Source organism: Podarcis tiliguerta (genome assembly GCF_965153285.1).
Source record: "Podarcis tiliguerta genome assembly, chromosome: 13".
NCBI lineage: Eukaryota > Metazoa > Chordata > Lepidosauria > Squamata > Lacertidae > Podarcis > Podarcis tiliguerta.
Window position 1 is genome coordinate 22,388,100 of NC_139546.1, and position 12,632 is coordinate 22,400,731.

Genomic DNA, 12,632 nt, shown 5'->3' on the forward strand with positions numbered 1-12,632 from the left:
TATTCACTTTAATTTGTGTATGGGTGCATGTGTATCCTGCTGTTGGATAGTGCAAAAACTTTATAACAGCAGTGTTAAACTTCGACTTGATTGTGCAAAAAAAGCCACTAGAAGCAAATGTCAATGGTGGTGGCAGGAGGGAGGAGCCTCACAACGGGAGCTGGGGACCAGATGGATTGTGTGCTGTTGAATTGAGAGTGGGAGAGAGAGTCCACATTCCTCTTGGTGAAATGGGGGCTCCACCTATAATACATGGTGTGTATATTGCAGATGTTGCACTGTAACTACTGCTTGTGTTTGAAGGAATGGTAATGATCTGGCATCTCCCGTTAAAACATATTCAGCATATAAGGTTAGCAAAATGCTTAGCAGAGCCACAGTGCCAATCATATTACACCAGTAAAGCAGATCCTGGGGCCTTCCAGAAGTTGTTGGGCTCCCCTCAGCCACACCCACCCAGCATGGCTAGTGGTCAGGGATGATGGGAGTTGTAGTCCAGCATCAACTGGAGGGACCACAGCTTCCCCATCCCAGCGACAGACAACATGGCACTGTGATTACAACAAGGCGGTTTTGCACACCCTCCAACATTCCTCAGAAAAGAGGGACATTCTACTGATGTAGAACAGAATATCCCCTTGTTATTATTTTTTTGAAGGAGCATGGAGTGTGTGTGTGTCTGGGATACACCAGGCAGATGTTGTTTAGTACAGAGAGGGGATCTCTCTTTGCGTAGTGATACCTTCTGCTGAGTGGAGGAAAGGAGCTGGAGGGAAAGGAGAACTCTGGGATTGTTTTGCTCTGCAGAAGCAGCAGCAAGAAGCCCCTGTGGCTAAGTAATTGCTAAGTGAAATTACATAATAAGTTTTCTTTTCTGCTGCTCTGCCTTTTGGCAGCTCTTAGGAACATCCCATTAACTCCGGTTTTACCTCCTCCCGCATTCAAGAAGGTAAATTCATGACTTTCCCTTCAGGGACATAAACACTATGAAAGAGAGAGGAGGAGATAGGAAAGCCAGTGTCATTGGTAGGCTGACAAATAGCCTCTTTAGATGTTTGTGGATTTGTCCTTCCTTCCATTTCAGCTGCACACAGTTTCTGCTCTGCTCATGCTCATTACAAGGTTCTCCCTTTTCCCTCTTCTAGTTTTAAACTGACATTCAATTTCCGCCACTGAAGCTGCACTATTGGTCAACATTATGCTGCTGGCACCTTCTCAGTCCATAGCTAGAACATCTGTTTACAGAGCAGTACAATCCCGGTAGAGCTATCGATCAGCTAACTGATCTTTCTTTTAACCACTTTATAATAAGATATTTCATTAATTGTAAACACAACTCTGTAGATTGCACAATTCTATGAGCACAAGAGTAGAAATTAAGGGCAAATTGGTGATATACTTTAAAAATGATAGTAATGGGCTTTCCAACTCATCTTCCCTAGAATTTCAGCTTTTGCTTTAAAGAAGAAGAAAGAAGCGAGTTTCTAGTCTTTAGGATTGTGAAGACAGGCTTGCGAGTTGTGTGTGGCAATTCTGAAAGCCAAAATTTGCATTCAACATGATTTTCTAAGAATCAGTGCCTATGTTGTGCAGAATAAATTATGTTAAATACAAAAATCCATGCAAATATGAATAATTTTATGGATTTGGTCATGGTGGAGGAACACCAAGATTTGGTCTGTTGTCCCATTGCTGGAGGCAAGACAGCCAGCATCTGAGTAGCCAGTTACGCATAGGTTGAGAGAATCTGTTCATTAGCTCTTGTGTGGAAGCTCTCCATGTGGAAGCCCCAAACAGCTTCATTGATACATGCCTATAAGCCTTCTTGTACTATGTAAACCACTTTGAGGATTTTTTGCTTTCAAGTGGTGTGTGTGTGTGTGTCTGTTTGTCTGTCTCTCTCTCTCATCTCTCTCTCTCTATCATATCTATCATCTATCTATCTATCTATCTATCTATCTATCTGTATCTATCATCTATCTATCTGTCTAATCATCTATCTATCTATCCTGATGCCATTGTTGATTGTTTTAGCCCAGATGACCTTCTAGCCGCAAATGCATCGTATCATAAAGCCTTGTTGTTCGTTCCCGTGTAGTTATTGCAAGCCCCAAAGCAATTGAAGGCCATCTGGTTTTGAGCTGGCGAGACGGAGAGGTGCATAATTCCCTTCTAAAGTATAGAGTGTCATGTTGCAAACCTTGGGCATCCCACAGGGGTTGACAGGAGGGAGATGGAAAGCCTTTAAGATTACATGTCGGACTTGGATATTACATTCCTCTGGGTTACCAATGGAATGTAGTTATAGGGGGGAGCTCCCATGTGGACTTGCTGTGTCAACGTCTTATGCGCTGGTGGTAGGGAGGCTTTTACAGTAAGAATTGGAAGTGTGGTTAACTCAAGGAGCTATAGCTCGCAAACAGTGTGAAATCCTTCTCCTTTTGCTTCTTGTCTCATGCTGAAACCTGTCTAAATTAAACCATGATGGAGCTCTTTTTCAAAGGACTCTCGTTTTTTAAGGGTTGTGCTGAGGTGCAGGTGTTGGAAAAAGTTCAAAATGCATTCCTTTCCTCACACACATACTCAAAGGTATTTTCTCCCTCCTTTCCCCCCTCCCATTCCACTTTCCCGTGATCAGTTAGGGCTTTGTTCCAGGGGAAACGGGGGAAAGAAGACCTCAGTGCAACTTCTTCTCTTTCCTTCCAACCTTCAAGAACGAAAATTAAAATGAATTTTGGGGTCGGTGTGTGGGGGGGGGGGAGGGAGAATAATGTGAAATGGTTGCTTACACACCACACCTTTAAAGTGCCTTTGAAGCACATTCTTTCACGCAAAGAATTCTGGGTGCTGTAGTTTTCCCCACCGCAGAATTACAATTCCCATCAGCCCTTAACAAGCGATAGCACCAAGAATTATTTGAGGGAGTAAATGTGCCTTGAATGTGCTTTAAAGATATAGTATGTACACATCGTCTGCTGAATACAGAGGAGAAACCAATGAATAAAAAAAGATCCCATGCTTATTTTCTGCTTTCAAGAAACTTCAATGACCCCTGACTGGTTTCACTGAAAGAAAACCCAAGTGTTCAAACCCAATTTTCAAGCGGAGCGTATAATCTAACATGGCTTTTCTCCCTTTCCATACACTTGCAAATACTCTTCAATCTGTTCTAGCATACTGGGGAGTCTACAACAGTTTCTATCTCTGGCTCTTGCTCAGCAGTCACAGCGCCAGATGCTGGCCCCAGATGCTGTGGATCAAGCAGAGACAAGATGCTTGGCTTCTAGTACTTATACCAGGCCTGGCAAATCTAGAGACTTCATATAGCTCGCCAATCAGAGACTGATGTTGCACATCCCTTCTGTGCCTGAAGAGAGTTCTGGAGACTGAGTGCATATTGTACCCAGTAACTCACTGGTTCCTCAGCCAAACAATCAGTTTTAAGAGAGTTGAAGCTGGTGTGGTAGAGGCACACTTGTTTCTGCTCTGCTACCGTCTCTAGTCAAATATATTTCATTGTGATTTTTGTCAGCAGCAATGCAAAGAAACATGTATCCGCCAGATGCTATACAGTATGTTGTTACTTATTTCATTTATATCCTTCCTTTGTCCAACTTGACACTCTTCAAAGACAATCATTTTCATTGGGGGGAAAAATCATAAAACAGTGGGGTGTATCTATGAGAAGCATAATTCCTCTTATCATTACATTCTCAACACTTTGGGGGAAAGCTGTAGTCTGTCTCCAGCTGAGATTTCTCAGCTTGAGAGCAGTCCAAGTCTGTTGACAAAGGGTGAAGCTTGCCTTCCATCAGGAAAGAGACACTGGGAAACTAAATGGTCTCCAGGGAATATCCAGGGCTATAGGCTTTTAAAAACAGTCTCTTTATCCTCATCCTCTTTGGAAAGGTCCTTCCAAACACCTGTTCATGTGGTTGGTGTGTGTGAGAGAGAGATTGGGGAGGGAGGGGGCTATTCATCCTGCTCCAAATTCCAGCTGAAATGTAATAGTTTGCTCACCTGCCTCTTTTTATTGTTCATTGACAGCCGAAGCTGGGCCAGAGAGATGGTACGGCCACAAACGCCAATGCCCCCCCTGTGGAGTCCTTCCCCTGGGTGGGGCCGAAGACAGTGGTGCTGCACAAGAATTTGCAGGGGGGTTACGGCTTCACCCTCCGGCACTTCATCGTCTACCCCCCAGAATCGGCAGTTCATTCCAACGTGAAGGTAATGTCCATTCTGAGTTTGAAGACTGGGCAGGGTTCATTCCAGAGGTGTGTCTTATAATGGTCCTGGGCATAGTCTGGAGGCACAATGTCCAGTAACATTGCTGAAGCTAAGCTGGTCCAGGTGTGGTCACTAGCTGGATGGGAGACTGCAGGGAACGTCCATGTATGGTGCTGCCTGTGTGCATATGTATTCCTTAGTGATCACTCTTAGCCAAGTAAGATTATCTTCATGAATGTGGTCTTAACAGTGTGTCCATGAGTGATTGTAGAGGCCAATTCTGGATCCACACATCCTTCCACTGTGGGGACAAAGGTTTCTGGGTGGGAATTGATCATGGTGAGGTTTGCCAAACATGCCTTCCTCTTAGCTTGTTTCTCTTTTTCGTCCTGAGTTTGTGCATCTTCAAAGTCCACGAAGTCTTTCATAGAGGCTGTTCTCCAATTGGAGTGCTTGCAGGCCAGTGTTTCCCAGTTGTTGGTGTTTATACAACTTTTTTTTTTTAGATTTCCTTGAGAGCATCTTTTGTTGTCCAACGTTTTCCAAAACATCTGGGCAGCCCCAGGTAGGGCAAGGGTCTGCTAGGTGATGCATAGTTACATGAAGCATAATCTTGTCTGACATTTCATTAAGAACATAGACCTTACACCGACTCAAGACCATTGCTCCACCTAACCTAATCTTGTCTACATTGACTGGCAGCAGTTCCCCAAGGTTTCATAGAATCATAAAATTGTAGAGTTGGAAGGGACCACAACGTTCATCCAACCACCTGCAACACAAAAATGTTTTGCCCGATGTGGGGCTCAAACCCATGACCCTGAGATTTAAGAGTCTCATGCTCTACTGGCTGAGCTATCCCTTCACCACAAAAAAGTGTTTCCCAGCTCTACGTGGAGATGCTGAGGATTGAACCTGAGAACTTTTGCATGCAAAAGCGCATGTTGAGCCACTGACCACTAGCCCTTCCCAGCACTACTGGGTCTGTTTTAATTTCTGATGAGCTGACTGGATGTGGTGGCTTCATCCTTTGTTTTTAGACTTTGATCCTCTTTGACCCGCACAACTTTGCTGAGCTCTTCTTTGATTTATACTTTTCCTCCGTGGCTGCACATTCCACAAGTTTGCTACAAACTGCCCAAAGCAAATTCAGCCGCTAACAAATTTAACAGCTTTTAAAATTATTACCTGTCAGCCTCCAGGGGATCTTTCTTTCCTGATCCTTCTTTTTTCAGAAAACAACTTTTGTTGAGTTCTCTGTTTTCCTTTAAAAGCTATTCCATCTCATACCCTAATCTCTTGCGGGTTATCTCTTAAGAGTCTGATGTGCATAAGTAAAGCTCGCTTCTACTCTCCCTGAGGGTCCAGAAGCTTTCCTTTCCTCAAACACAGAAACTGTTGGGTTTGGAATCCTACAGAATTTGCTGCCTGAGATGGGATTCCTCATTGACCCAAATCCCCCAGTTGCCCTGCCCTAAGCAATAGATAATACAACTAGCTGTGTGGCCTTTCCCTTTTGAATCTGAAGGGCCTGCCGCCCAGTTTTAAGGAGGCACCATTATTTAAGGGGCCATTAGCATCCCAACATGGGGTAAATACTTGATACCCATTACAATATCAAGGAGGCTGCTGGGCTGACCTCCATCTTTGGAAGTTGGAACTGACATCCCTTCCTCCACATGTGCATTCCCAACACGCACCCCGAGTGCAGTTCCAAATTCCTGGGAGCTATTTGCTGACGTCCCATTCCATTCTGATGAAATGTCTGGCATGGAAGCACTGTCGCTGCAAGAGAGAGCCAGCTTTCCGGCCCTCGCAGACCAGAGACCTCACCCTCCCTTTTTTTCTTTTGTCATTTCAGAAAGGGAAAATGGGTTCTTTGCCAGATAAGTTCAAAGGCGCAGAAGGGTTGGCGGGAGGAGATGGGGTGGGGGTATGCATTAAACTGCTCCCGGTCTGTCCCCGCTGGTTGGGGTTTTTTTTTTTTTTGCAGTGTCAGCTTCATCTGTATAAAGGGTGACTGTTGTGTTTCATGGTTTGGACAAAAGGCTGCCCCCACTCCCTCTCCCTGCCAAAGTTGGCTCTGTTCACTTCCCTCTGCTGGTCCCTCTCTCTCTACCCCACAACCAAGATCATGCATTAGGGATCGTTCTTGCTACGACATGTATCCTGAAACTTTTAAGGTACTCAATAAGTGGCCTGTTGGTCCTGGTCCGGGTCTGTAGTAAAGTACTGCTCAGGATCAGAGCCACAAAGGGAGATAGTGTCTGGGAGGCGGAGACAGATAGGCTTACCGTCCAAGCTGCAGGTAATGGCCTAGTCTGAACAGGGACTCCGTGAGGTCAGAACAACAAAGCAGCTGGCCGCAAGGGAAGAAGGTGTTGAAGGCATCTCGGATGGATCTGGTGTCAAGGCAGGAGGGTTAGCAAGGCTAGGCGGGTGTTGGAGCTGAAGTAAGGTGGTATAGGGAGGGTAGAGCAAAGCAAGCTATCTTTAACCATGGTGGACCATTGCTCCATCTAGCTCAGTATTGTCTGTACTGACAGGCAGCAGCTCTCTAGGGTTCCAGGCAAGTGTCTATCCCAGCTCTATCTGGAGATGCCAGGGACTGAACTTGGGACCTTTTAGTCATAGAATTGTATAGTTGGAAGGGACCCAGAAGGCCTCTATTCCAACCCCATGAAGTGCAGTAATTGCAGCTGAAACTTGGGTGCCTTGTTAGAACTGTGGTACGAAAAAGGAATTAAATAAATGTGCTTGATCACTGAGCTGTGGCAGCTCCAGGAGCAGTATGGGATGGAGCTGGTAGAATGGCGAGCAGGCTGCTGTCAAAAGAGAAGGCAGAGTCCCTAGTGACATCTTTTTGGTTTGCTGTCGCTCCTTGAGCGAATGATAGAAGCCACAGAGTGCATATGTGAATTGGGAGCACAACTTCTGGTTGGCCTTGGTAGTCAGACAAAATTTGTGGTCAATACCAGCCTCAACTATTTCCCGGTTTTGGAGAAGGGGTGGGGTCTTCTGTTTGACTTCATGACAAGCTCTGGAGATGCTGAGACACAGCAGTGCATTTCCAATGCAGAACGTGGCTGGAGGCTTGATTGACCCTGGACTTGCCCTGGACTTTTGAAGGCTCTTCTGTTTCCAAGTTCTTCCAAAAGCCTATGTGACTTGCTTGCCAGACTGAAATATTGGTCTGCCACTGGCAATCTGGCAAGTATATTTGTGGGCTTCTGATTTATGAGAAAATTTCCAGCTTTTGTTTTCATGTCAAAAATAGTTCAAGGAATTCAAAATATTTCTTCAGAAGCATTGTGTGCACATACTCACTTTATAAAAAAGTCATGTCTCGTTTCATCATTTTCCCTGGCAGCCGCTTCTCTGGCACATTTGTTTTTCTCTTGATGGCTGTTTCTTTTTTTACTTCCTAGCTGCATCATGCAAGTTATCCCAACCAATCAGGGATCCTGCAGTGAAATGTGTGACATCCCCGTGTTACACAGCCAATCATACTTGCACAAGTGAAGTCAATTGGGAACTGAAGTCAAGAATGAGCAATGTAAACGAATTGGTGGAATTTTTGCAGAGTGTTGAAAAGTTATCCAGAAAAGGAAACGGTTGAGGGTGGGTTTTTTCAAATGCCGAAATATTTGTGAGAAGCTGCAAATAGTTTCAGCGTAGTGCTGATCTTTTCTTCTTCACAAACCGAACGCTAACCCTTTACCATATTTTTCGCTTTATAAGACACACCAGACCACAAGACGCACCTAGTTTTTGGAGGAGGAAAACAAGAAGAAAAAAAATCTGAATCTCAGAAGCCAGAACAGCAAGAGGGATCGCTGCGCAGTGAAAGCAGCAATCCCTCTTGCTGTTCTGGCTTCTGGGATAGCTGCGCAGCCTTCATTCATTCCATAAGAAGCACACACATTTCCCCTTACTTTTTAGGAGGGAAAAAGTGAGTCTTACAGAGCAAAAAATACGGTAAATCTTTTGTTAGTGTTTTATAGAGTGCCATCAGTATATATGGTGCTTAGCAGAATAGTAGGCAAAGAAACATATTCCATGGAGATTGTAATGCCATATAACTCCAGAATGAGAAGACATTCCTTGAGGGAGGGAAGCCAAAGGTAACGCTAGATGAATGTAAGCAAATGCAGTTTACGTGTACTTTGGCTTTGTTCATTGCGTTAAAAATTCATATTTGGCACCACCATTCCACTCTTCTCCATGTGGTAGCGTAAGCAAAACAAAGAAGCAAAACCCCATAGGGGAATTTCAGCAGCCTACTTGGGACATCCCCATCTCCAGGGCAAGGAGAAGAAGCTTTGGCAGGGTGGGGCGCCAGGTCCGGGGGCTGGGTTTCGGTGGAGGTGACTCACTGGGGAGGGAGCAGGGAACCATGTGTTCCATGCCAGGCATTCTTTGGCAACCGTTGGCAGATGACTTCATTGCCTCCTTGTGCCCCAAGGGGAGTTAGGCACTGCAGGTAACCTCCCACGTGCAGAGGCAGGATGCAAATTAACCTATACAAATTTTGGGAAACTGGAATATGGCACTCTCAGAAGGCACTACTTTGAGCCATAATGGGAGTCGTTGCCAGAGTGCAAACGAATGGGCTGAAGATATGGAAGGAGGCCGAACAGGAAGCAGATTAGAGCTGGGTCAAACACCAGGAAGACAGATCAGCTGCAGTTCCTGGTGATTCAGAGCTGGGGCTGGGTGGAGACCAAGTGTCAGCTGGTTTGGGTATCCGGGGGATCTGGGACAAAGACTTGAGGCAGGGCGGGAGGGAGGGAAGTTCAAGCACAAGGCCAGGTGGGTTATTGCTCAAATGGAGGCCTGACCCTGACCTGGAAGTTTTTAGCATCAGAAAGGTCATTTGTGTCCGGTCAGGGGAGTTTGGGGCGAGGTCAGCCAGATAAGGCAGAACGAAGCCCTCTGCTGGCAAAAGCCAGCTCTGGAAGTACCTAGCTGAGCAAAGTGTGATAGTTCAAAACATATTCCATTCCAACTTGTGGATTGAAAGACGGCAAAAGGTGGAAGTCTCTGCTCTGATATTTGAGGGCTCTTATTTATTTGGTTTTATCAGAGAAGTCACTTTGACTTGCATATTTCAAACACAGCAGCTCATGATTTTAAAGAGTTTTTCCCCCCCGTCTCTCTTTTTTAAAGGATATATTCTGGATAGACCAGTGGAGGCTGGTGCCCATTAGGAATGGTAGGGTGGAAGATAGGAAGAGCAACAGTAGGTGCCCTCTCCTGGCAGAAGAGCCACAGACAGAATATATTTGGAACTCAGTTTCCCAGGCTCTTCAACAGCACTGCTCTGCACAAGGTTCCAGCCTTAAAGATGCAACCACTATCACTAGCCCTGTCTGCCGCTGCCCTTGTTTGACAAGGGCAAGCCTTGAAGAAGGGAGGGAGAATTGATGGGTAGGGCTGATTTGGCCGGGGTGGGGTTCATTAATAATATGCCCCTGGCAGAATTCTCAAAGGGGAAAACCCTCCAAACATTTCTTAAAAGTTTTCTGAGAGCTTGTAAAAACTGGGCTCATTTCCTTAAGAATTACAGAATGTAATTCTGATGTCCTTATAACCACCTGTGCCATTTCAAGGAATCCTCGCAAATCATGTGCCCTAAATAGAAAGGAAGTTTGCAAAACAAACAGCCCCCAATGATTCATGCGAGCGAATCAAACTGCAGTCTGAAGGGGAAAGATAATATGCTCCTTGGAACCTCCACCAAGCACCATTGGGGTGGGGATGGAAGTGGTTCTCTGCATGTTCCTACTGAGCCTAGAAGAGTTGTCCAACCCCCCACCCCATGCTGCAAGCTAGCCTCTGTCTCACTGGGAACAGTCAGTAGCTTCATACGTAGCTATATTTAGTGCCTTAATTATGATCCAGGGCCTCTGTGTGCATGGGGTTGTGTGCGAGTGAATTCTGGCTGGAGGGACTGTCCTTGAGATTTTGCCTTCGCCATGGCGTGATGTGAGTTGACAAGACCTAATGCTCAGAGGAGGAGAGGAGTGAGTTAGGGTTGCAGGAGGGTGTTTTTGTTCCAGTTCCTGTGTGACAGACAAGGGGACACTGTGATATCAGGCCCTGGGGAGAGGCCCTTCCTTGTTCTTCTCTCTCAGAGGTGGTTCTCCTGCTGCAGCTCCGGAGATGGACATTCACACCCATGAACAAGAACGAATACATAATTCAGAGTGCCGTGGGAGTCTCTGTTAGGATGAAGGTTAAACTGCATGTGTAAGGAAAGTTAGCAAGCTGCTACTTCGCCCCCCACTCAGTGGAAGCTGGTCCACCAGGTCAATTGGGGGCACTTCTCCACCAGCCCCAATCTGTTCTCAGTGAGCCAGCGACCTGGCTGCTTAAAACCACTCCAAGATCTGGCCCTACCTTCCAGCGTTTTCCTCCTTTTTCACAATGTTGCCCTTGTGCAAGTAGCAAGGAAGGAGGATGAAACTAGATTTGGTGCCTGCCATTGGCTCTGGCGCCCCCTAGTGTTAGGCTCCCTGCCTCCCACCCTACCAGTCCAATGAGATGGGAGGCTGAGTTCCATCCTGCCTGGGAATGCAGCAGTGTGGCTCCTTAACTTACATCTTCACTATAATAGGCAGGGGAGAGCTTTCTCTTTATTTCCTTTGCCAAAATATGTTAGAGTGATTGATGTAACCACTACTGTTACTTTTCTCTTCCTCCCTCCCTCTCTCTTTATGTGTGTGTATGTGAGGGACGCGGGTGGCGCTGTGGGTAAAACCTCAGCACCTAGGACTTGCCGATCGTATGGTCGGCGGTTCGAATCCCCGCGGCGGGGTGAGCTCCCGTCGTTCGGTCCCAGCTCCTGCCCACCTAGCAGTTCGAAAGCACTCTTAAGTGCAAGTAGATAAATTGGTACCGCTTCATAGCGGGAAGGTAAACGGTGTTTCACCGGACAGCGCTAGCCCCCGGCCTCTTAAGTGAGATGGGCGCACAACCCTAGAGTCGGACACGACTGGCCCGTGCGGGCAGGGGTACCTTTACCTTATGTGTGTATAGAGAGGTATTTCATAATACTGAATAAACTTGGGCTACCCTTTCTGAACACTGTATTCACACAAATGGCTGTTTTGCATGAAGACTGTTGCCTGCCCAGTCATTGAAAAATGATGACACAAGTGCACATTTCAGTTCTCAGGGGTGGTATCTGTTGGCTTTTCGCAGTGTAGTAACGCTGCAGAGAGCTTGCTGGGGAGATCATGCATTAAAAAAGAAGGGACTCAAAATTAACTCAAACAAGGTTTTAATAAGAAAAACAAAAACTCCTTAAACACTAAATATAACTACAAACAAACATGACCCAACCACCAACCCATCCCCAGGGTAAATGGCAGAGCTAGGTGCTGCTCCTTATATACTGTGGCCAATTCCCAACACAGCTTAATCAATGCAACTCAGCAGCACCTGCTATGCCTCACAGCTGCAAGGCTGGATCTCATTAGTTTACTCTGGCCCTTGCTCTGGCCCCTTAAAGGTATACACATTGGGTGAAACAATGATGAACCTTTAGATTTAAAGAAACAGTTCAACAGTATCAGCTCTCAGCACTTTGCATGCACCCCCTCCCATACTCTCCTGGAGAATCCACTGGGGCTCACACTGCCCACTCCTGCAGAGCCTTGCCATCACTTGAGCCCTTCTAGTTGTGGTGTGGTTGTGGCCATCAGACTTGCCCTCCTTCTAGTTGCACACATGTGCAGGCATAACTAGCAGCAGAAGCGTTGTGTTTGGCTGGGAGCTGAATGACCACTTGACTCCCATTACAGAGTTGCTGCCACTTAAGCCCATTTGTGAGCAAGCAACAGGGGAGAGAGAGGTGTGTGGCTGCAGCAGTAGTAATTCTGGGGAGCCCGACTGGTGGAAAGTGCTGGGCGTGTAGGGGGGCAGTGGAGGAATGACCTGGTTGGTAGCTGAGCTTTTCGACCCTCATTATGCACGAGAAGTTGTTTTATTAAAAATACCCCTGCACCATGATTCCCACGTTATGTTTAGTAGTACGTGCTGGTGAGCTCTTTCCTGCCTTCGCCAGAAAAGGCACTTCCCTCAAATAGTCCTGGGAAGTATGTTTATGTGTTTGTGTTTATGTTGGTTTTTATTTATTTATTATTTCCGTCACGAATCGTTTCCCATAAAACTTCCCCCAAGCAATTTTTGCAGTAAGAAAAACAACTATAAGGTAAGGTAAAGGTACCCCTGCCCGTACAGGCCAGTCTTGACAGACTCTAGGGTTGTGCGCCCATCTCACTCAAAGAGGCCGAGGGCCAGTGCTGTCCGAAGACACTTCCGGGTCACGTGGCCAGCGTGACATCGCTGCTCTGGCGAGCCAGAGCCGCACACGGAAACACCGTTTACCTTCCCGCTAG

The 12,632-nt window shown here is 46.3% G+C and overlaps 1 protein-coding gene across 4 annotated transcripts in view; it reads left to right on the forward strand.

The window, feature by feature from the left end:
- The window catches only part of ARHGAP23 (Rho GTPase activating protein 23), a 168,730-nt gene that overhangs the window by 94,858 nt on the left and 61,240 nt on the right, over window positions 1-12,632 (forward strand). For all 4 annotated transcript variants that reach the window (XM_083408473.1, XM_083408471.1, XM_083408472.1 and 1 more), the window contains exon 2: window positions 4,048-4,227. In XM_083408473.1, the coding sequence (XP_083264599.1) occupies window positions 4,048-4,227 (180 nt within the window). The remainder of the gene's footprint in view (window positions 1-4,047; window positions 4,228-12,632) is intronic.